At 32.3% G+C, this 25,542-nt stretch overlaps 1 protein-coding gene across 1 annotated transcript in view; it reads right to left on the bottom strand.

Annotated features, from left to right (window-relative positions):
- Positions 1-944: 944 nt before the first annotated feature.
- Positions 945-25,542, bottom strand: part of LOC128395151 (solute carrier family 12 member 3-like) — a 50,218-nt gene continuing 25,620 nt past the window's right edge. The window contains exons 9-12 of the mRNA XM_053355551.1: positions 3,948-4,034; positions 2,878-2,998; positions 2,461-2,528; positions 945-1,712 (exon numbers count right to left, since the gene is read on the bottom strand). Coding sequence (XP_053211526.1) covers positions 1,577-1,712; positions 2,461-2,528; positions 2,878-2,998; positions 3,948-4,034 — 412 coding nt within the window. The 3' untranslated portion in view covers positions 945-1,576. The remainder of the gene's footprint in view (positions 1,713-2,460; positions 2,529-2,877; positions 2,999-3,947; positions 4,035-25,542) is intronic.

The following is a 25,542-nucleotide window of genomic DNA, read 5'->3' as shown; positions in this document are numbered from 1 at the left end:
TAATGATGATGATGATGATGATTAAGATGAAAGATGCAAAGGTAAGGTGGTTTTAATCAAAGATGAAATTGGATTTAATCATCATCTTTATGATTTTATACTTTGTTAATCTTTGTCTCCCTCTCTCACTCGCTTTTGCTTGTACATCACTTTTTCTTGTTGTTATTAGCTTTTAAATCACTGAATTAATGGTTGGTCGGTCATTCATGAAAAACGTCAACCCACAACATGAGTCCACAATTTTCACTTTTCTTTAATTTCTTGGTTTCATTCAAGTCTCATTTGGATAATTGTTTGAAACGAAAAAACTTTAAAAACTTTTCTTCTCTCTCTTGTAATTGTCTTCATATTAGCTTCCATAGCATGAGACTTCATGCTAACTTTTTAGACATTCAAATATCAGTTGAAAAATATAAATTCAAATGTTTATTTTCAAATAATTAACTAATTGTTACTCACTAAGCACAATTGACTTTTCTTTGGATACTTCAAATTTCGTAGCTTGTACTTCGTGCACACAACTGATACTAGATGGCGATGGAAATATGAACGAAAATTTTTCGAATCGACAAAGTGCTGCCAACTAGTGGCACGAATTGAATTTGACAAATTCCGCGAGATTTGGAAACTCGATGCTTGTTGGTTCAATATAATGATTGGAGTGAATTCTAATTGTTATCAAGACAATGTAATGGAAAATTTTCTTGACAATAAAGATTTTGAATGATTTGTGAGTAACTAATTAATGGAATAAGTTCCTGGATAGTTTCCATTGCTATCGTAATAGTGTTGAGTGGAAAGTTGTTAAGAATATCAATAGATGTCATTAAGAGTTTTGGAAAGAAAGATTTCTCGAAAACTTTTGTGAACTTTTCCCAAGACTTACGAACAAGTCAACAAGTTATTCGAGGTGCAAAATATAATAATAAAAGAGACGAAATTGATTCTTGAATAAAACGTTTTGGTATCATTTATTTTTCGTAATTTCAATTGATAAGAAATGAAATTTTAAATTGTGGTTTTGATTGTTTAAGAGTCAATTTTACAAAATACTTTTTTTCGAGGGAATTGAATTTCGTTATCAATTAATTATATATAGAGAGAGACTTTTATATAAGTTGATAATAGTTAATTGATTGTGTCAATTTAGGATAATGATGAAGGATGATAATGAATGAAATGGTTTATATATATAACATGAAGTGTTGATTGAAAATCATCAACTGAGAAGTGGCAACAATTAAGACGATTAATCAAAATTATCTATTGAAATAATTAATAGTTGATTGAGAAACGAAAAGAAAAGAGCAAAAATCTAAACAATTTAGCCAAAAAAATGAGAGAAGAAAAAAATGCAAAGTTAATTGCTAAAGAAAATTGATTCTAATGGAAAATGTTTATGCTCTTTGGATGGAAGCAATTAAAAGATAATAATAATAAGAATAATAATAATAAACTAATGATGATGAAAGGTAAATAATAATGGTGATCATGATAATCATTCAGCGATTTCAATTCATGATGATTGATTAGGATTGAAAATTGTTCGAGTTCTAAATGATGGAGAACAATTTTTTCAACAGTAAAAGGTTAACACGTTGGTCTGATTACCACGAACCAATATAAACGGTGGCATATTTTGGGTCAACATCTCTAACCAGGCCATGTAGAGCGGAGCTGAGGTACAATCCCGCCGAGGAATAGGTAAAGTCCTGTTGGTGAAAAATGAGAGGAAAAAATGGTTTACATATAAGGTTAGAAATTCAATTGGAAAATATGGATTCATCTATCGAATATGTTTATTTGCATAAAGTTCGTGAACTTAAGAAGAAGATTTAATAATATTGACTGATAATAACCGATATTCTATTGGATAATTTAATAATAGTGTTCAATATATGGCGATCATTATGATATTATTTACGGTGATTTATTTTCCACCTTGGCATCAGAATAAAGTAAAAAAGTGATGCAAATTGTAACATTTTCAATTCTATCTCAGTTGAAATCTGAAAGAATCTGTTTCCAGCATTTATCCCCATGAAAAATGAGCACATTCTTTCATGAAAGAGAGCAGATGAGGATGAGAGAGAGAGAGAGAGAGAGAGAGAGAGAGAGAGAGAGAGAGAGCAAAAACGACTTTCAAAGGCAAGAGTATTTCATCCTTGACTAGCATTCTATTCATGGATTTATATCAATTCAATCACCAAACTCCCTTCATCTTATATAACATTTACTCAGAAAATTTATTATCATTTGGAAAATTTTGACTTAGTTATACCAGAATAACCTAATTGATTGAGCTTCAATTTCATCTTAAAAAAAAAAGGTATACATACATGGGAATATAAAGAATCGTTAGAAAATTGAAGAGAAAAATGATTTTCATGAGAAAGATGCAGATAAAAAGATGATGATGAATGAAAAAAAAAGAGAACAACTTAAAATAAATATACTTACATAAATATCATTGAGGCATCTTGGGAGTACTCAAGAAGCAATTCTCTCAACCGAATATGCCTATTAGTCTGTGGTAGAAAAGATGAAAATACAAGAATAACAGGTAAGGAAAAAAAAGATGAGCATGAGGATGAGGAAGATTAATGATGATGATAAAGTTATCATAAAGTAAATTATCATTGCAAGTGTATCAATGACAACAATGAGAGAGCAAAGTTAAAGGTAAAATGAGATGTAAATTTAACGGTTTTTAGATGAGGAAGGAAATTGTCTAATAATCAAGGTGTGATTGAAGGTGGATCAAGTTTCCAAGCCACCGTTCATGTACCTTATCCGTAGGTGCTAAAAAAAGGGATTTAAACTTGAAATTATGATATTATCATCATCATCATTTAGCATTTATTATTGTCGTCTTACCAAATCTTTTAAAGTATTCAGCTCCTCTTTGGTTATCTTTATTGAAGGTTTACTTTGATTACCATTCTCATCGTTGCCAATCTCCATCCAATCTTCAATCAGATTACGGAATTGCATTTTACTGAATTCACCATGATAATATTGGAGAAAAGGTGATTGCAAGGAGGAAAGAGAAAGATATAACATTGGAATCAGAATAATAAGTAGTAGAAGAATAAAAAAGAAACCACAAAAGAGATAATAAATAACAGTAGATGGAGAGAGAAAAGTTCATTCTTATATATTCACTTTACAGGGAATTACAGAATTTATATAATGGGCTCATGATGATGATGATCATCATCATCATTTCGAGCAATTTATAACATTGTTTTGGGTTCGAACGAGAAAAAAATAAACAAACAGTTCAAAGGCGAATACTGTTTGGTTCTTATTTTTCTTCCAATTAATTGTCTTCGCTGAATTGAATTATTTATCTCACCCTGAATTCTGAGGCTGATTCTGAGTTTTATTCAACAGTCACCAACTATCTTCTTTTTCTGATTTATATTAATTTCTTCATTTTTTATTCTCTTTGTTCTCAAATGATAAGATTTTCACAATTTAAATTCAGTCAATTGAAATGGAATCTTTTGTTTCTTTATCATTATGAACTTTTTCAGTTTCTCCAGAATTAGATTGAGTTTTTTTCCTCATTCTATTTCCTTGTTCATGACTTGATGTTGAAATTTCTCACCCTGAATCAATGTTATTCCATTTGCAGTGAATTATTATCCCTCAACAACTGAGAATACTGGAAATATATGCTATTCAGTAATTCTGATATTCTATTACTTTTCTTTTGATTGTATTTTCATGTAAATTGTTCAATTGTTTCAAGTGTAAAATTCATTCTATTTACTTATCAATTAATTAAATGAAAGTAAATTAACTTTCAACAAATGTTAATTGTTTCCAATTCTGCATAAATCATTTAAAAAGATATTGAATTAATTTCTCTGTCCCTTGGTTCATTAATGTAACATGATTAAAATTTCTCAAATTAAGGTGATAACAATTAAGAAACTTACCTTTCATCTGATGGTTGAACATCAACATCCGAAAGTACCGTTACATTTGCAAATGGAATCCTGAATTTCAATAGTAATGCCGTTAAACTATGGGAAGAGATGATATTGTAAAATGAGTTTCTTGTGGTTAACAATTTATTAGAATTGATTAATTGCATTTAGATTGATTGTTGATCATAATTAGATATTAATTCATGATGGATGAGTTTCTTCTGATCGATTTTATCATTACAAAGAGAAGGGAAAAAAATGATACATTTTCTTTTTCCATCGAATTTTTTTTCTGTCTCTATTCGTAATGTTCATCGAAAAGGGAGAGGGAAATTCTAGAATTTGAAACTTTTTTCTCCTGAAAATACATTACAAGAGTTCATTAGTATGTCTAGAAAAAAATTTAATCGCTGAGAGAGAAAAAGTTTCAAGTATCTTTGGTGTTGACTCTCTGTCTCTCTCTCTCTCACTTGATTTCATTGAGAAATTGAATTGAAATCATCAATGAGATTGAAAAAGTTACAAAAAAAACGAGGGTGAAATTGGATGATCGGTGCTGGTGAATTTGTGACAGAATTTGATGAAAACGGTGAAGATAATGATGATAAATTGGTGAAAATTATAAGTGTTCAATAGACACAATAGCAAATTGATTGTGAACAATTCATTTAATCATCAGAATCAATGTTTACACTTAAAAAACATCAAGTACATTAAATCAACAACAATAGAAAACAAAACGACAGAGATGATGAAGAAGATGAGGAATAAAAAATTATCCTCATCATCATTATCATGAAAATTAAACTGAAAAACATGGTAACTATGAAGATATTAGTTTATCATCTTTTCATATGTGATCTTCCTCCCTAATCATCGTCATCATCATTAACACAACAGTTAATTGAATGTAATTGTAAATTCTCATCAATTTCAATAACAATAATTGAATCAAATTTTTCACTTTCTCTCAAACTCATGTTACATTTAACCAACTTTCTGGTTTCCTCTTCTCCATCTCCCACTTCCTATTTCCTACATTTTCCTTCCGCATCTTCCTCATCCTTTTCTCCATCTAGACCATCATCACCATCACCATCATCATCATCTCTAATTATCATTGATTGTCATCGTAGGGAAAATAATGATCAAATTAAGTATCAACTCATATTCAGTTCACATCATCAAAGTTTTCAACTGAAAACGACAAAATTAATATTAGCAGAGAAAAATATTCCCCATGAAAAAAAGTGATGGAGAGAAAAGTTCAGCCCAACAAATTTGAATTAACAAAATTTTCTACAAAAACATTGAAACAATGTTAATTTCTCATTCGAGATGATTAAAATTTATTCGTACAAATAAATGTTAATGATAAACTAACAACAATCTACCAAAACCACTGTTACCATTGATTTACCGTTATTTACATTTATACTCTAGTTGTATTGACTTTTACATATAACAAATACTTTTGACAAATTGTCATTCATTTATAACTAACTGTAAATTTCAAGTTGACAATTTCAACTATATTCAAGATGAACTATTTTACCTCTTTCACCTTTCCAACCCTAACTCGACATTTACATTACATTCAAATAGGTGAGGTGATAAAAAAACAACATCCAAGCTAAAAATCCTCTCAAGCTAAATCCTCATGAGAGATTTTGGAAAACTTCATCTTCCGGTTTTTATTTAATGTTCAGCTGAATACTGATCATGTCACATTAAAATAACAGAAAAGGATTCAGAATAAGATTCGAAAAAAAAACAAATTTTCGAAATAAAACAAGATAATGTTCTAATACATTCGGGATATGAAAAGTTTTCCAAATGTTCACTGAACACCCTGTACATTCATTTATTTCTTCGTCTTATACGTTCACTTTTTATTCTACTTTCTCTCTCTCTCTCTCCCGTTCAATCTCTCTCACTTTAGTTTAATTAATTAACTTCGATTTGTTCGATAAAGTTGAAAATAGAACAAAAAAAATTTTCACTCGAATTTACATTTTCTACTTTACCATAATAATAATGTTAATCAATTCTTTGATTGGCAGAATAACTTTTTTCTCATCTTTTCTTCATGATGTTTTCACCATGAAAGTTTTGAGCTGAAATTTCAGTCTCCCTCTCTTTCTCTCTCACTTTTTTTGCTCCTTCTATTCATTTCTCTCAAGGATTCTTTCACCCTGAAAATCCATCTCACCCTTAGTACTGAGCCCATGTTTTCCTGCCTTTTGTATAAACATTTCAATTTAACATCAACATTGTTGTTGAGGTTTTTTCGTTGACAGTATTGGTTGTGGTGATAGTTTGGTGATGTTACCATGTATTCATTTGAATAATATGTCTACATGATGATAAACTTTTCCCTCCCTTTTCACTTTCCCACTTTGATTCATTCCGAGTGGAAACTTTACTTTTTCCTATTCCACTGAGTTGACTTTTCTAATTGCTGGAACTTTTTTCTTCCCTCTCTCTCTCTCGCTCTCTCTTCATTTTCATGATAATCAATTTAGTTGCAGCTTATTCTTAATCAACAATACTAATGAACTAAAATCCACCTTCATTTCCCACCTCTCTCACCTTGGTGGAGAAGAAAAAAAAAAGATTCTAATCAACATTAATTAACATTCAAATTCAAACTACAATTGATAATATGAATTAAAAGGTTGATCAATTAAGTCAAGTGAAAATTGAAGATTTGATTCATTAATCTAATCACCAATAAGACTCACACACTTACACTGATTTATCACACGATTATCATGAGATTAATTTATAAAATTAACCAATATAAATTCAAAAACTTTACTCACACATGATATAACAATCACCATGAAACATGAAACCAGTTCAATAAACATGATAGTTTAATAACCTTTTAAAAGTGAGATGAATGAAAATTTTTGCTTGCTTATCAATTGTGCTTTTTTTCAACAGCTGATTTGATTTAATTTTGTCATCTCATCATTTTCATGAATAAGATTCAGTGAAAAAAAAATAAAGAGGGAGAGTGAGAAAGAGAGTGAGTGAGAGAGTGACATTAACTCATCATCATCATGCTTATATCAGATAGACTCATTTGAAATTCATCTCATATTCAGAATTGAATGAACAACAAGACGAAGCAAAAATAATAATAATAATGTGATAATATATTTTATTATGTTAAATTTTTCATCATTTATTATAATAAATTATAATCATGATCGTTTTTTTTTCACCATGAAAACAACCAGCAAATACACCAGAATTTTGAAATCACCTCTCAAGCCAATATACAAGTTCACCTTCCTGTTGCTGAATTTTATGTATTATTATTATGATTTTTTTCATCTACTTATGGATAACCATTATTATTAATAATTCCAAGCCCTTCCCCTCCATTACCATGGATTCATCATGATTTTTCACCAGCATTTCAATTTTTGACATTTTCTCTCATTACTAATTCAGATTATTCCATTTTCTTAATGAATCAGAACTTTTTTTCTCCTCATCTCTCATTTTCACTATTCTCGAAATGTTCAATCTTCACGATTGAATTATTATCACCATGAAATTCAAATTGGTAATGTCAAAACTTTCTCAAATTACTTGTGATTTAAATCACAATTTAGAGAAGAAAGTTAATTGTTGGTGTTAATTTAATTTCATCTTCTCATCAATTAAACTAAATAATTCAATTTCTATTTATACTAATTTTATATTCAATTAACTTTGCCTGTGAGTTTTTTTCCCTCAATTATTTTTATTGTTAATTAACTTTTACCATCATCATGATGATTAATTTTCAATTTAGTTTAGTTAATTAATTTTATCCCAATGATAACTAAATTAACTTTAAATTATCAAACATTTAATTGTTGTATAATTAAACGTAACAGTAATCATTAAGATTGAACAATCATTTTAAACGATAATTAAACTTGATAATATTTAGTTTCAAGTAAATTTAATAATTGTAAAGTTAATTGTCTAATTAGATCAACTTATGAATACACTATTGGAACAATTTAATTTTTCTGTTTAGCTTAGTGATTAGATTTTGATTTTGATTGTAACAATTTAAATTGATTGTTTACAATTTGCTACTTCAAATTTCAATTGTCTCTATGAAAAGCAATTGTTTCCTGTGTGTATTTCAATTGTGATCAATTTAAATTGTTGCCAACTCTTCATATTGATCATTACCATTGATTATTGTGTATTCAATAAGAGGACAATCAATTTCGTTGGTAATTAGTTAATATTCAGATTAAATTAACTGACAATCAAGTAAAACATTGTGATTGAAAATGACCAGTAGGAAGATTAACTTTGACCACTTTGGTTACTCTTAATTTAGATAATTAAATCAACACAGCAATTTGATAGTAAATAAGTTTACTAAGATTTAATTATTGTTTCAATTTGTTTAGGATTTTGTTGGGTTGATTAAATGGTTAGTTGACTACATATATAACTGTATATGTGATTAGTTAATTGCTTTCAAGTAGATTATTATGATTATAAGCGATTGATTAGTAGATGATTAATTGTTCTTGATGGTCAAGATGATTATCTGGAAATGATAATCAATTTAATGGATACACTGAACATGTTTTCATTATCTAATCTTTGGTAATCCAATTATTAGATTTCAAGTTTATCTTTGAGATGAAAGGGGAAAAAGTTTATCATCTTTAGGGATGGATCAGTATATCTTCCGGTTTCCTCTTATTTTAATCTGCTCTTTTAAGCTTAGTGATGAGATAATTAGTTAATCATGATTAGCTTTCATGCTGGAAATTGATGATTAGCTAATCATTAAAGTGTCTACTTTTATAAAGATCAAGGTTTTTCAATTGATCAATACAATCACTGTATTGATGAAGTTTTTTGCTTCTAAAGGAAGTTGAGGAAGGAGAATGCAAGTGGAGATAATCTCTCATGATATTGCTGAGTGAGTTGGGTGACAGAGAGGGAAAGGAAATGACAAAAGAGAGAGAGAGTGAGTGAGAGAGACTTGGAGGAAAAAGTTTGGAAGTCTAGAGGTTAAAGTGATTCGATTGATAGAAAAGTAGAAAAATCAACTTGAATTGAGAAAATAATTCAGATCATCTCGAAGTTGAATAAAATAGCACCAAGAGTTAACATGGAATTTTAGTCAAAAAGAATAGAATAAAAATTTCAATTCATCGAAAATTGTATAATAACGAATCTGAGTGAATAAATGTATCATTATCTTTTGATGATCTTTATTTTAATCATGAAAAAGAAACGAAAATTGCGAAATTTGTTGAAGAAATAAGTAAATTTGATTAACTGATTATTTGTTCATTTCACTTGATTGATGATAACTAATTAGATCAAAATGAGATCAATTCAGTATAATGATTGATTATCAACTGGACATCGTCTAATTTAGTTGATTATCAACATTGGATCACGTTTGAATCACAATCAACAATCAGATTGGTCAAGATGGAAAGAGAGAAACATTTTCTCTCCATGAAGAACAGAAAATTTCCAAAATTTTGATTAAAATTTAAGATTAATGAATAAACTTATGGGTATAAATGAAAAAGTTTCACTTTTCATGGTCATTTGATTATCTAAAGTTGACAATTGAAAATAAATGATGTCCAAAAATGTCCAATAAACTCACATAATAATTAATCATTCAAATTAATAATCAACCTTTTGATTTAGTTAGAAGTAAAAAAAAATTAATCAAATCGAAATCAAATGATAAAAGTTAATTGACTTTATCAATTCATCATTCATATAGTTGATTATTTGAACAATTTTCTCGATTATCATGAGATAAAACATGAGAATCTGGAATATTCAGAGAATAAAGCAAAATGTTGAAATTTAGAATTCAAAATGATACTAATAACAATTAATTCCAATGATCAAATGACAACACCAGCTCATTATCTCAATTTTGATGCTGAAATTTTCCCTGAAAATTGTGATAATTCATTCAGTTAATCCTCAAGCAAATGCAAAGCTAAAACCTTTTAATCTCAAGAGGATTAAAATGTTGAATAGATTATTAATAAATGAATTAATAACAATCTAATTATTAATAAATGATTATGACACAATAAGAAAACGAGACAAACTGTAAACCCTTTAATCTTTAACCCTGGACATTTGAAACTGACCATTGATACATGACATTATCTATTAACAATGGGTGTCACCAGTAAATGATTCATGGAGAAAACTTGAAATAGAGGTTAAAGATTATTCATAATAATTCATGGAGAGAATCTGAGAATCTAATTTCATTTTTCTTTCACCCTGAAAATCATGAAAACACACACCAAACCAAACCACCAACAAGAAGCAAAAAAAAAATATATAATATTAAACAGCAAATAGGAAATATCAACAATAGAATCAGTCAAGTAAATGAGCAAATTGAAATAATTAGATGATTAATAGTGTAAATAAGTTCAGTGGTTAATCAGGGAGGAAAATGAATCAGATCGATAATGTTAATAACAATCAAATATTAACACATGATGATGATCAAAATTTTATCTTGATAAAAGTTATAATATTAATATATTAATAGATGAATGTGTTCATGAGATTCAGTTGAAAATTGAGAATGAAAAATTGAATACATTTCGAAATAAAAAATTCTTCTCAATAGTTAATCATGAAAAATTCTGATCATATTGATCATCATGGTACAAATTTTGTCTCCTTCTCAAAAGTATTTTCTGTATCATGATATGAGAAATTATTCACTTTTAAAAATTCTGGTGACTGATTATCCAGATAAAAAAGTTTCTCTTCAATTCAGCTTCTGATCTGAATGCTAATAAATCTCATGTATCATCGATTCTGTAATTCTAATATTACTATTCATTGAGTTTTCCTGTGTTGATGAGGGAAGGAAAATAAACTGAAACATAATATGAATATCATTTCTTTCCCTTCAGTGTTTGTGTGGTCAAGTTGAAACAAATAGATGACCAGTGCTTTGATTTTGAAGGTTAACGGTAAATTTTCATTTCATGGTGATTCTGGTGAAGATGAAGAAAAAGAAAACAGATAAAACTGATAAAAAGAATTTTTTTATATTCTTTTTTTTTACCTGATAAGTTATTCTTATTTGAGACGGAAGTCCTGAGAATTTCAACAATTTTCTTTACGAATTTGGAAAGAGAATTTTCCTTCTCAGAACTTTCCGTTTCAATCTCTCTGTCACTTCCTGATTCCAATAGATTAAATCAATTGATCAACTTCCTTTCCTCGATAATTCCCACTAGAATTTTACTGATGAAATTTTCCACACTTTGGAATACAAAACTCTGGTAGAAATATTTTTTTTTCATTCGTCTAAATTTCTTTTTCTCATTTGTCCTGGAGAAAAATTCTCAAACTTCCCTGGAAGATCATGTAATATGATTATCGTCATCAGATTAACATTTGATTGCATATAAATTTGAGAACTTTTTTATCTTTTTCATTCTCATTAAAAATTTCATATTTTCCAGGAGAATTTTGTCAAACATTGGAACAAACTTTCCATGTTCTATTCCATGAGAAAACTCAGTGTAACTCAAATTCTCAATAACATGATAATTGAGATGAACAACTGAATAGTTTTACATGTAAAAGAGATAGAATGTCAAATGAATAAAGGGGATTGGTCACTAATCCTTAATATTGACAAAATCGAGGTCAAAATGTTATCAATATTGGACCAGAACTTTTTTCTAGACTGCTGATGGTTTAATTAATTCACATGATTAACATGGTCATAGATAAAACTGATTATCATGTATAACAAATGAAATGCAAATTCAACAAATCATGAGAGATACAATGAGAGAAAACTATGGTGATCAGAATTTGGATGAGCGAATAAGTTTGAAAGGAAGAGAAAGAGCAAAAAAATAATCTAGATTCGTTTCCGTCTCAGAATTTGATTCACATCCATCATGATAATCCTGAAAATGTAATAACAAAATGTTACAAAAATCAGAGTAGAAAAGAATGAAAAAAAAAACAATAATCGAAAAACTTAGAGAATAGAATCAAAATATTGAATAGAAATAAAACTTTCATGATAACAATAATTGTATGGAAAACAAGAGAATGAGAGAGAAAGAAAAAGAATTCGTAAGCTAATGTTTTTCATGGAGAAAAGGAAAAAAAATTTTGCTACAAAATGAAACATCATCATGATGGTCATGAAAAATTCAGCATTTGGACTACATTATGCTGATAGAAAAGTAGTTTTTCTCATCGATTATCTAAGCACTCGGAGATAAGTAAAAGATGATGATGATAATGATGATGGTGATGGAGATAAGAGTCATAATGAGTGTTTAGAGATGTGAATCAAGATGATAATGATGATGATGTTGATAAAACTGGTGACACTCAACATGGTCATTTTCATTGTCTCCATTTTCAATTGCTATTAATATTGATATTAGTTTGCAGGGAGTTAAGAATAAAAGATGATCATCTTCATATCATCTCTCTCTCTCTTTCTCTTTCTCTTTCTTTCTTTCGAATCAAATTTAACGTGGACAGTAAGATGTGACTGGCCTTTTATGGGTCGATATCATATTTTCAGTCTCTCCTCAACTCCCAACTTTCATCTTCATCTTATTTATCTGTTTCTCTCTCATTTATGAATTGGATAGAATCGTTTATTGGTATCAAAATCATAGTTTGTTTTCATCGTCATCTCTCTGTCTCTGTCTTTCATTCATCCAATAAATATAAGAGTGACTTGACCCTCCCACTGGACAATCTTATGGACGTGACTTGACATTTAAAGGAGTCTCTTTTTTCAACGACAACAACAACAAATCGAACGTTAGATTTGCTTGACCATATTTACAATAGTAAAAATACTGACCAATATATATCTCTTACTTTCATCTTCCTTTCTTCATCTCTCTCTCTCTCTTTACTTACTGAAAGTTTAAAGTGTGGATGGACATTGGATGAATACATTGAACTTTTATATATATTTGTTAGCTTTTCACCCTTAGAACTCAAGTTTTTTATTTTCATTTTCAGGGTTTTCTGGTCAATTTTTTACTCTTAAATGATTTATTTTTATATCAATCAATTCAACAAATTTCAAGTCTCAATTGTCTTGAAAATTTATCTCACTCAGAGAGTAACAAAAAAGATATATAAGAAAATGAAATAAAAACAACTCACCAAGTAATTACTACGATTCAGTTTAGTTCATTTGTTCAGAACTTTTATTCCCTATCTTCCCTCAACTTCAATCATGAGGTGAGATTTAAAGTTTCCAATGGTCGGTGAACATTTAAATGATTAACTTTTCGGAAAGAAAAACTTTCATGATAGTTAATGGATTCCAATGTTTTCGACTAATCATTTTATCCTATTATCCTTTTTGACATTTTTTTTCGTTCTCTTTTCTCCCTTTTCATCTTTCACTTGAATTGATCCAATTTCTTTGAAATGATCATCAAATCAATTGCAATCTCTTTTTAATTAGTCTTAGTTTGTTAAACTTTTTTTCCAATCAACTGGACAATCAATTGTTACCCAATAAAAGGATATGATTGACATTATCAGGTGAGCATCCAATTGAAATTGACAGTTGATTGTGTCCATGTCAAAACTGAATCGACAACTTTAATAAACTATTAATATTTTGGTCTCATGAGCAAAGATGATAAATTTCAAGATCGAAATCATCACCAGTACCGTTATTTAGAGTATCTAATTTGACCTAATAAAATTCTGAGTTTAGGATCAAATCTTTTACGTTCAAGTATCTAAGAGTTGAAACCGAAGGCTCAGAATTGCTACATTTTCTCATTTTTCACCCAAAGTTGAGCATAAACTCAGAAAATTTTCCTTCTAATTTAACGAACTAATATTGATTGATAATCGGCAATTTTTATTCATACTTGAGATAAACAAATTGTTCTCACTTATTTATCATCATGATTGTCTTTTCTTTTTGTGGATATTGTGGGGGAATTTTGATTAGGTGAGACGGAACTCGAAGAGGATGAGATTGATTTTCTCGATGATCTTAGGCAAAGACTAAGTTTCAGAAGGAATCTACCCACAAATAGATATTTGAGGTTCGAAGGACCCTTTCGGTTTATTCCAATTCTTCCGTTTGGGATCTACGTTACTCACAATTCAAATCACTGAGTGATCGGAAAAGGATTGTACTAAGTTTAATTAACTTTGATTATATTTATTAAAAGAAAGAATGAAAATAACATTGAACTGGGAAAATCTGATAAGATTGAGAGAAAGAGTCGAGATGAGTTGAGACGAGTTGGATTTGTCAATTAGACAGATGAGAGTGGATTAAATTCAATTTACTCTGAATTTCTCTCATATTAACTCTTGATTAACTCTGAATTACTCTTAGTAAAACTCTTAATAAACTCTGAAGATCTTTTCAGTTGATCTTTGATTATATGGAGAAATTAAAAAGGGGGTACAAAATTAGGAGATTATAATAAGGATGATGATGAAAGGGGAAACAATTATTGTTGACAAAAGGGAAAATCATCATAGTGATAAGGGAGAACAATAGATTAACAATGACCAATATGTGCTTATTGTCGCGACTTGGCTAGTTAATCATACGATTAAGATAAAAGGTTAAATGATAAGCTTTATCAAGCTTAAAAGTGGAAAAACAATAGAAAGGGAAAAGAAAGAGAAAAAGACAGAGAAAAAGTTTCTCTTCCAATTTGATCAATTTTGATCAAATTAAGACAAAACTTGTTAACTGTGAGATCATCTAAATGATTAAAAGTTTAGGCTTAATCTAACGGATTAACAATGAATCATTAATTAAACGCTTTTTTAAGCATAAGAGGGTAAACAACAAAATTAAGAAATTAAAGAAAATTAAAAGAAAGAAATTAAGAAAATTAAGTTTTGGGGAAAGTTCCAAATCATGATAATGATCCGAATTGAGACTTGATGGGTTTCATGTTTTTCTACCCTTCAGTCCCCCAAGTTTTGATTAAGACATCCCATTAAGGCTTGAGACGGAACATCTTCAGGATTTGGATCTTCAAAGTCCGAGGGATCGGGTGGATTAGGCCAGTCAGTGGGATATTGGAGATCAGGGCGAACTTGTGAAGATGAGATTTCCGAAGGTGGTTGAGTTTCCTGGGATGAACTTGGTTGAGTGGGTGGATCAGAGATAGTTGAGAGTTGAGGTGATGGTAGATCAGGAACAGGAATAAAATCGTCATGAGGAGATGAATTGGTTTCGGGTGATCGATCCAAAAGTTCTGGTTGAGGGTTAGCATCAACAACAGGAGGATTTGAGCACAGAGAAGATTTTGATGATGAGTGGGAAAGTTTTCCGGATTGTTTTGATTCCGAAGAACTGGAAGTTGAGCTTGAACTTGTGGTTGACGATGATGATGAAGTCGAGGATGAGGAGGATGAAGATGAAGAGGTCGATGATGAGGTTGATTTAGATGGAGAGGGAAAAGGTGTAGCTGGAAAAGAAGCAGCAGGGGTAACACATGAGAATTCTGAATATTCTGGAATAGTTTCATGGTGATGATAGTACGACCAGTTTGCAGGCCATGAGCGCTTCTTTTGTTCAACCAAATTTGAGAAGATTTCATGAAGTCGGGATACTCTGGGATTACGAACATAATGTTTAAGGGAGCGGTTGTGAATTCCAAATTTAGTTGATTTTACTTTGGTTTCAATGTTTTGCCAAAATGCCATGTAAAGTCTCATTGCAGTAATTGCTTCAACTGCAGGGGAATGAGCGGTGGCACGAATGGTGAAACCAGAAAAGACAAGGAATGAAACGAGTGAGAGAGAGGCGGCGGATGTTCGGTAAGGTGATAGATAAATTGTCATATCACGAAGTTTTGGGCGGAGGAAGTCGATTTCGGCTGGTGAAAGTTCAATTGATTGAAGAAAGGTTATCAATCCAGCACCGATGATTTGTTTAGCGGCAGCAAGATAAATGATGACTTGATCGCGGACGGATGAGAAAGGTTTGGCAAATTTGATGTCTTCAAACTTGAGTCCATGATACTTCGTATCCATGTAGTTAACAGCGGGATAGTTGACGAGAGTTTCGTATACAACTTCACAGTTTCCATCTACGATGACTATCCAGACAGGGTGAGGGCCAATAACTCGATTACCTTCACGGTTAATTCTGGAAATTCGTACATAAGCGGCGTGAACTGCATACGTATTCTTGGCATCAGGATGAAGTTGAGTGTTTTCAGCGATCAACTTTTGATGTTCTTCTTTTAATTCTTCCAATTGGATTTGGGAAACATCGTTGAAGATTTGAGTTGCTTTCATTCGGCGATTGTTCCGATAACTGATTTTAACTGGATCTTTGCAAGTTGGAACAACGTCTTTTTCATTAAAATCTCGGAGAGAGATAGGGAACCAGGAAGTAATTGATTTTCGAAGTTCTTCTTGATCTTCGGTTGAAAGTCTTTCGATGGGGTTGATTTTGATGAATGGATTAACACGACCACCAGCTTCAGAAGCTGTCTTAACCGGGGCTCGAGGAAGATCATAACGGTACTCACCCTCTGAGGCCTTCAACCATTCTTCACTATCCTCAATAAGATATTTTGGTACTGAAGACCATTTAATGGTACGAGGACGGGATTGAACGATTGGGTAAGGATTAACAGGAGGGAAACCTAAGCTTTGAACATGTTCTTCCTCTTCGGCTAAGGGAAGAGAGGGATCTTTAGCTTTCAAGAAGGTAGTCCAGAAACCAAGTTTTAAGTTGGTTTGAGACCTAATGATTTGCGGAGCTAAGAATGGGTCGTTTGGATTTTTCTCTTTATTCAACAAGAGGCAAGCATAAAGCTCAAATTTTTGATTTGAGTAAAGCTCATGAGTTGAATAGGTGATCTGAGGCTGAGGGGCACAACGAACGTGAGGCGGAATGAAATTCATGAGTCGTTTAGGAGCTGATTCGGCTAATTCCTTCATAGAGGAACCTTTTCTAAAGATTTCGATTGAATCGAGATCAACTTCTTCTCGAAGAAGACCGAGTCGACAACGAGATTCGTGTTCGTGTAAGAGGCCTGGACTAAACTGTTGGGCACAAAGAGTGTATCTACAGGTGAATTTACAATTCCTGTACTTAACATAATTCTCGGAATGGCTGATTCTACTAAAGACAGGATAATCGTCGAGAGCGGCAAAAGTTTTGATACAATGAGGGAAGAGGCAAATGAAGTTTGCATGATGATGAGCAGGGACTAACTGAAGAATTTTAATCAATTCTTGGGTAAAATTAACGCAGTTAATACAATACCAATGAAGACAGGTACTGCATTCGACGGGGAGAAGAGCGATTTGCTCACAGAAATAACATCGTATTTCATTAATGAAAGAATTTAATTCTTCATGATTTACTGAAGACTTGGAAATTCCTTTAGGGATCTTGGGTAAAGGAACTGAATAGATGCTATCGTCCTGATAGAGATTCAAATATAATTTTTCTCGAATCATTTTTTCATACTTATAATAAATGTTAGAAAAAGAATCATATTTTTTCTGAACTATTTCTTTGATTTTGAGAAATTGTTCCAATGAACAATGTTTCGGAGGAGTAGCAAGAGGGAGAGGAGCTGGGAACTCATATTTCTCGAGGGGGTATTCGGAAGGTTTGAGGTAACGTTCAGGGAATTTCTTTATTGATGAAGTTTGAGGTTTAGAAGTGGAAGAAGTCTCAGGGTTGATACCAGTTACGATCTTACCTGAATTTTCCATGTTGATTTTTCTCTGTTTTGAGAGAGGTGATGGTGAACGTACAAAATTGGTGGAGGTTGATCTTTTTAGAGATGAGTTCGTATTTTCAGGAGTAGTAGATTTCGAAGAGATTTTATTAGAAGATTGACCAGAACGAACAGGAGCGTAGATAATTGATTCACTTTCAGAGTCTGAACTTGATTCCACAAGGGATTGGTAAAAGTTTTCAGAGCGAGTCTCTTTTTCCTTTCGATCCTTAACAACTTCTATTATCGTGGTTAAAGATGAACTTTCAGGATTAACACCAAGAGGTATTGAAGAAGGAAACTTGAAGAGTGGAGACTTGGGCGATGAAGACTGTTGAGCAGTAACACTGATCGAAGTGGTCGATTGAAGCTCGGGAGAAAAACTAATAAGAGGGATCTCGGGAATGTTACTTTTATCCATAGGAAAAGCGTTAGAAATCAAATGATGATGACTAATGTTAAGATTAATTAAGCTAAAAGATGGATGATTAAAGCTAATCAAGCAAAAGAAAGCAAAGCTTGAGAGAGTCACAGTTGATTTTAAAAACCACAGAAAGTAAATTGACTTAATTTCGAACTGATAGCAAAAAGCGTTAAGAACACAAAGTGTTAAGAAGAAATTCAAATAAATGAATTTATCAGGAAGAAAGAAATGAAAAATTACTAAGTAATCGGAGATGAGAAAAACTGAGATTAAGAGAAAGTTAAACTTTATGGTTGACCGATCGAAATCACAAAGGTTAATGTAACTAAGTAACCAAAGGTTTAATTGGCGAAACGAAACAAAGGAAGTAGGCGGGTCAATAGAATTAGCAACAGTAACGCCAATGTCGGAACAATTAAAAGTTACCAATTGACTTTGTTTAATTGTTGGATTAAAATATTGTTTTAACAATAAATTAGAACAATTAAATTTCCTAAGTTTAGAGTCAATATTAAAATCATTATAATGATCAAAACGATTAGGATGAAAATCATCAAGATCAATACTCTGAAAATAATAAAGCAAATAGATATGTTTTTGTTTCGACTGATTTCTGGTAAATGGCTTATTCTGATTATCGAGGATTAGATTAGTTTGTTTAGAAATCATTTGGTCTGAAGTTCGATATTTTCTCTTGTTAGTTGGACTGATTACTTGTTGATCATGGTGATTGTTAGTGTGGAAATGAGTGGAGAAATCAGAAACTGATTCGTTTGATATAATTTTCTCAATTTGTTGGTGTGACTTTGGAAATTGGTTTACGCTTGAATTGAAAGTTTTTATGTGATTATTAAGTGAATGCGATTCTAATTCTGAATTAAAATCATTAGAATGATCGGGCGAAAGATTTTTATATTGGTTAGAAGGAATAGGCTCATGAATTGATTCATCGAAATTCTCAAGTTGAGATATTTCTTTGAGATGATTGTCAGCAATTCTTTTGAGTTCGATCGAATCGAAGTCATCAGAATCAAGGTATGAATCTGCATTAAAGTGATTATCTTTAAGAGATCTCATTTCAGAGGTAATTTCACCTCGGTATAATTTCGTGTTAGAAACGTTAGAGGTAAATAGACCTAAATCATCTAATTCTAAGAGTAGCAATGAACCTTTTTTGATTCCAGTAACAAGATGGGGACCATGATATTTGTTTCTAAGCTTTTTCGAAATTGAGGGATCATGGGATTCATTTTTTACGAGGACAAAGTCGCCTATTTTGTATGGAGATTGAGGATGTAAGAGTTTTGTTCGATTGATTTGGTATAGTTGTTGAGCTTTTAGTCGGGCAATTGTTAGTTTTCGGGCTTGAGTGACTGTGATTGGAGAGATGTGATTGAAAGAAAGATAATTGTCTAATGGCTTATTGGGTTCGCGGCCAAAGACTAAAAAGTAAGGGCTGAATCGAGTGATTTTGTGGACTGACGAATTGATAGCATAGAGACTAGCTTGCAAAGCGAGTTTGAGATTTTTGGTACCGTTTTCACAAACGTAGGTTCGTAGACGTTCAGCAATTGTTCTATTGCATCGTTCCACGATTCCTTGGGATTGAGGATGGTAAGGGTTAGAAATATCATGAATGATAGCGTTCAATTTGAAGAAAGCATGAACTTTTTCGGATAGGAAATTTGAACCTTGGTCAGTCTGAATGTATTTGGGATAACCGAAAATTTGAAAGATGGGAGTGAGGAAGTTGATTACTGTTGTAGCAGTCTGATTGTTAGTTAACTTAGCGAAAACATGTCGTGATAGGATATCAACGAGAACTAGAATGTATTTTTTACTGTTACCAATTGTAATTGGTCCTTGCACGTCTAACTCGAAGCGATCAAATATTTCATTAGGGATTGGCTTCGCTGAAGGATCGACGTAAATTACATTCGTAGGCTTGGATAAATTGCAAGTTATACACGAATCACATAACTTTTTGATTTCCTCATAGAGGTACTTACACCAGAATCGTCTGGCTATGTTCAGATATGTTTTTTCAGTAGCGAAGTGACCACCAAGTGGTGATTCATGTTCATGATGAAAGATTTCTTTTAGGATGATTGGATCGATAACAAGTCTTGATCCGAATGGAGTTCTAGTGTCTTTACGATAAAGTAAACCATTTTTTAACGTGTAGCGTTTTGAAGCGATTGAATTTGGATTTTCCAACTGAATGATGATGGATTGAATATCGGGATTTTCTTTTTGATGAAGTCGAATCTTTTCTTTCCATAGAAGAAATTCGGAGTTGGAATTTTTTGATTGATGATGAGGATGAAGGGTTGATTCTTCGGTAGAAATGGTGTATAGAAATTGTGGAGGTTCTTTTACCTGTTCAAAGTCGAAGAGAGGAGATTCAAATGAGAGGTTGATGATGTTGAGACCGATATCGTAGTAGCGATTATCTTCGTGGTCGATGATGTATTCAGTCAAGAAGATTTTATCTAAAAATTCTTCTTCAGGATCTATCACTTTTCTGTGATCCCATTCCGATTGGTATCGGGAAAAGCAGTCGGGAGGATGAGTTGAACCTTGACGATAGATAACTTTGAAATCGTAGGAAGATAACATGATAGACCAGCGTTGCAGTCTAGAATTTTTAAAGTTAGTTTTGGTGAGTTGACAGAGCGCGTGATGATCTGTCTCGATTAAGAAATGAGTATTATCAAGATAATGATTGTATTTATAAATACCGACAAGAATGGCAAGAAGTTCTTTTTCTGAAGTGGAGTAGTGAATTTGATGTTTAAGAAGTTTTTGTGAGAAGAATGAAATGGGTAACCAATCTTTAACGTCTTCGATTGGAGAATCAGGATTATAGTTTTCCGATTTGTCGTCTTCTTGGAGTAGTATACCACCAACAGCAACATCGGAAGCATCTACGGAGATTTTTCTTCTAAGATTAGGATTATAATGAACTAACAGGGTAGTGTTGAGAAGTGATTGTTTTAGTTTATCAAGAGCTGCTTTATCGGCAGGCAAAATTTTAAATTTTCTTTCCTTGGAGATGAGTCGATATAATGGGGCAGCTAAATTGGAATAGTTAGGAATGTACCGGCTAAAATAATTATAACAGCCTAAGATTGATTGGAGTTCCCTGACACTTTTTGGATAGGGAAGGTTGATCAGTGCTTGAACTTTTTTCGGGTCAGGACGAATTCCATCACCGGATACTAGATGTCCAAGTAAGATGATTTCAGTTGCACCGAATTGGCATTTCTCAGGTTTTACCTTCAAATTGTATTGACGTAGGCGATCCAAAACTTTTTTAGTGTTTTCTAGAAGATCGGGAAATGTTTTACCGACAACAGGAATATCATCGAAGTAGCCAATGCAATGGATGTATTGCAATCCTTCAAGGACCTTATTCATGAACTTCTGGAAGATGAATGGAGCACCAGAGAGACCCATTGGAAGTCTCTTGTATTGGTACTTTCCGTCTGGAGTCACGAAGACAGTTTTTTCTCTTTCCGAAGGAGGGATTTCTATTTGATGGTAGCCTTGCGCCAGATCAAACATGTTGAAATAATTACCACCACGAACTACTTCTAGGCAGTCATCAATACGAGGCATTGGATATTGAGGTACTTTGGTTAATCGGTTGAGAAGACGATAGTCAATAACCATTCGATGAGAACCATCAGAACGGGGAACCAGAATTGAAGGTGAACCACCAGGAGCATCGGAAGGTTCGATAAGATCATGGGCCAACATATCATTGATGATCTCTTTAAAAGCTTCGCGACGATTGATAGCGCAACTATAAGGCTTTTGGTATGGTACGGATTGATTTTCAAGATTGATTGTTACAGGACAAAGAGTGGAAGGAACAAATCCAAGATCATGTTTATGCTTGGAGAATACATCTCGATAGAGATCAAGTAGTTGTAGCAATTCATTTTGTTGATTTTGAGTAAGATTAGGATTAATTTTTTCCTTAAGTTTTTTGATTAGAGGAGATTGTTGAGTTTCAATGAATTCTTTTTCCGAAACTACAGCGCACGTAGCGATTAGCGAGTTTTCGGGGAAAGGTTTAAAGGTAACGAGAGGTGGATTGTTATTAATATTGATGTTAAAGAGAGGATTGATTTCAGAATGAGGATTAATCAGATTGTTCAATTGAACTTTTTCGAATGAGTTAGAATGAGAGCGAGAATAAGGATAGGATTCGTCAAGAATATAATCGGATGAACTATTACCAGTAACTTTAATGGTAGATTCAATGATGTGGGAGGTTTCAGTGGGAGTACAAAAGCGAAAGTAGAATTCGGCATCATCGTATTCGATTGAATTAGGTTGTTCTTTACAAGTGATTGTAAATCTATCTCCGTCTGAGATAATCTTCATATAATAAACATGCATGAAAGCGTTTCCTAACAGAAAAGTAGGTTCGAAGTTTTTACAAACTTGAATCTTGATTACTCTGGATTCTTCCATCTGATTATGTTTAACTATAGCGAATGCAAAACCTTGACAATCGATTAGATTAGCACAAATACCTTTCAGATATCTATTAAAGGGAATGGTATGAACTTGAAGTTCCTTAGCAAGGGAAGCGTCAATGACACAGGTCGAAGCACCAGTATCAAGTAAAACTTTACCTTCTCTAACCAATTCTTTATTGGGTAGACAAAGTTTTAGTTTGATCTGAGGCATATGGATAACGGAAGCATCACATAAGCTTGTTAGTTGCGTGACGGATGGAGAGGTAGCAAAGGATACATCAGGGACACGGAGTGCAGATTGAATAGGTTCTCGAGGAACGAAGATTGGGGCATTTTCTTGAAGAGAGGAAGGTTGATTAGTTGGAATAGTAGTTAGATTAGTTGAGAAATTCGTAATAGCAGGGACGTTAGAATTTTGATTCTGATTTTGATTAGGATTAGAGGAGGTTCGAGGTTGATAAGGAGGTAAATTAAGTTGTTTTCTCCTAGCTGCTAGGCGGTTGCATTGATCAATAGTATGATCTCCGTCTTTCTTACAGTAATTACAGTACTTACTGTTTCTTGATTGTTGAGATGACGATTTGTCTTTAGAATAAGGTTGAGAAGTTTTGTAATTTTGATTACCTTTAGTTTTGTCATAAGGTTTGGAAGTTTTAGCTTTTTCTTTTTGTTTTTGATTGACTTTAAAGTCGAAGTGTTTTTTAGTGAGGAAGTTGAAGATTCTTGTTTTATCATCATTGATTCCAAGATTGTAGATTTCATCTCGAATGTACTTCGGAATATGCTGAAGTACGAGGGAAAGATAAACTCTATCATTGACATCACCAAGTGATTTGGCAACAAGACGTTTCATGTCGCTGAAGAATTTCTCTGGATGATCCTCTGGATTGTAACGGCAATGTTGAAGTTCAAAATCGGCTGAATATTGACTTTCAGGCGTGCGTAGCTTGTCAAACAAGGTAGAAACGTATTCTTGATAATTGGTAATTGAATCCAATTCAACAGCAGCACTTTTCATTTCGTGAGCCATGGCTTTTTGAAGAAGTCGTAAACGGGTATTGTCGTCGACATTTTCCTTGGCGAGACGATCTCGAGTTTTAGTTAACCACTGGAATTGATCTTCACCTTTGTTGAATTCAGGAATAACTGGATCAGCTTTTAATTGTTTCACAATCTCTATTAGAGCACTTGCAGTTAATTGAGATTCCATAGGAATTGGTGGATGAGATGATGATTGTGATGGAGATGGTTCAATTAGATGAGCACCATAGGTGTTTAGAAGAGTTTTAATTTTGTTTAATGAACCGAGAGCCAAAGGCAAGGAAAAAAGTTCTGAATAAGAAATTTTTATGATTGATTCTTCTTCACATCCAACGGTTTTGATGAATGTTTGGATTTCGTTCTCTGGGATTCCATTGGTACGGAAATCTAAGATCCATTCAGGGATGGCTTGATCTTTGAGGTCACCAACAGGCAAATCTAAGATTTCATCAGAATTTAACTGTTCACCAAGAAGCAGTAGATGAGTTTTCACTATTTCTACAAGACGTTTCTTAGCGAGGGATGGCAACGGGATGGTTGAATTCCAAATCTCAAAGAGATAAATCATTTCCGAAGGTTCAAGATCTTTTAGAAATTTCTCTTCCATTGGGATTAATTGATTACGTCTATTTCGAGTACGACCGGAAACAGGAGTAGTAGCAATTGGCGATTGAGAACGAGACACTCGTGGTTGTTGAACTTGAGGAGATGTGTGGACGGTTTCGTCCGAAACGGTTGGTTGATGTTGATCGTCGATTGGAGAGATGACGAGGGTTGATTTAGCTTTTCGTCCAGGTCGCTTTTTCGGAGGCATAATAAATAGAGCTAATTTCACTTGAAGCACAGAAGAAGATCACAAAATGATAGGGATAGAATTGTAGTAGGGAAGGTAGAACACAAAAGTGGGAAGCACGGGAAAGGTGGAAAGGATCCTGCCTGGGTCGCCAATTTGTGGGGGAATTTTGATTAGATGAGACGGAACTCGAAGAGGATGAGATTGATTTTCTCGATGATCTTAGGCAAAGACTAAGTTTCAGAAGGAATCTACCCACAAATAGATATTTGAGGTTCGAAGGACCCTTTCGGTTTATTCCAATTCTTCCGTTTGGGATCTACGTTACTCACAATTCAAATCACTGAGTGATCGGAAAAGGATTGTACTAAGTTTAATTAACTTTGATTATATTTATTAAAAGAAAGAATGAAAATAACATTGAACTGGGAAAATCTGATAAGATTGAGAGAAAGAGTCGAGATGAGTTGAGACGAGTTGGATTTGTCAATTAGACAGATGAGAGTGGATTAAATTCAATTTACTCTGAATTTCTCTCATATTAACTCTTGATTAACTCTGAATTACTCTTAGTAAAACTCTTAATAAACTCTGAAGATCTTTTCAGTTGATCTTTGATTATATGGAGAAATTAAAAAGGGGGTACAAAATTAGGAGATTATAATAATAAGGATGATGATGAAAGGGGAAACAATTATTGTTGACAAAAGGGAAAATCATCATAGTGATAAGGGAGAACAATAGATTAACAATGACCAATATGTGCTTATTGTCGCGACTTGGCTAGTTAATCATACGATTAAGATAAAAGGTTAAATGATAAGCTTTATCAAGCTTAAAAGTGGAAAAACAATAGAAAGGGAAAAGAAAGAGAAAAAGACAGAGAAAAAGTTTCTCTTTCCAATTTGATCAAATTTTGATCAAATTAAGACAAAACTTGTTAACTGTGAGAGATCATCTAAATGATTAAAAGTTTAGGCTTAATCTAACGGATTAACAATGAATCATTAATTAAACGCTTTTTTAAGCATAAGAGGGTAAACAACAAAATTAAGAAATTAAAGAAAATTAAAAGAAA

Source organism: Panonychus citri, unplaced genomic scaffold, assembly GCF_014898815.1.
Source record: "Panonychus citri isolate SS breed McGregor unplaced genomic scaffold, ASM1489881v1 Contig00141, whole genome shotgun sequence".
NCBI lineage: Eukaryota > Metazoa > Arthropoda > Arachnida > Trombidiformes > Tetranychidae > Panonychus > Panonychus citri.
The sequence above is the reverse complement of the archived record's forward strand: the minus strand, read 5'-3'. Positions and strand labels throughout refer to the sequence as shown.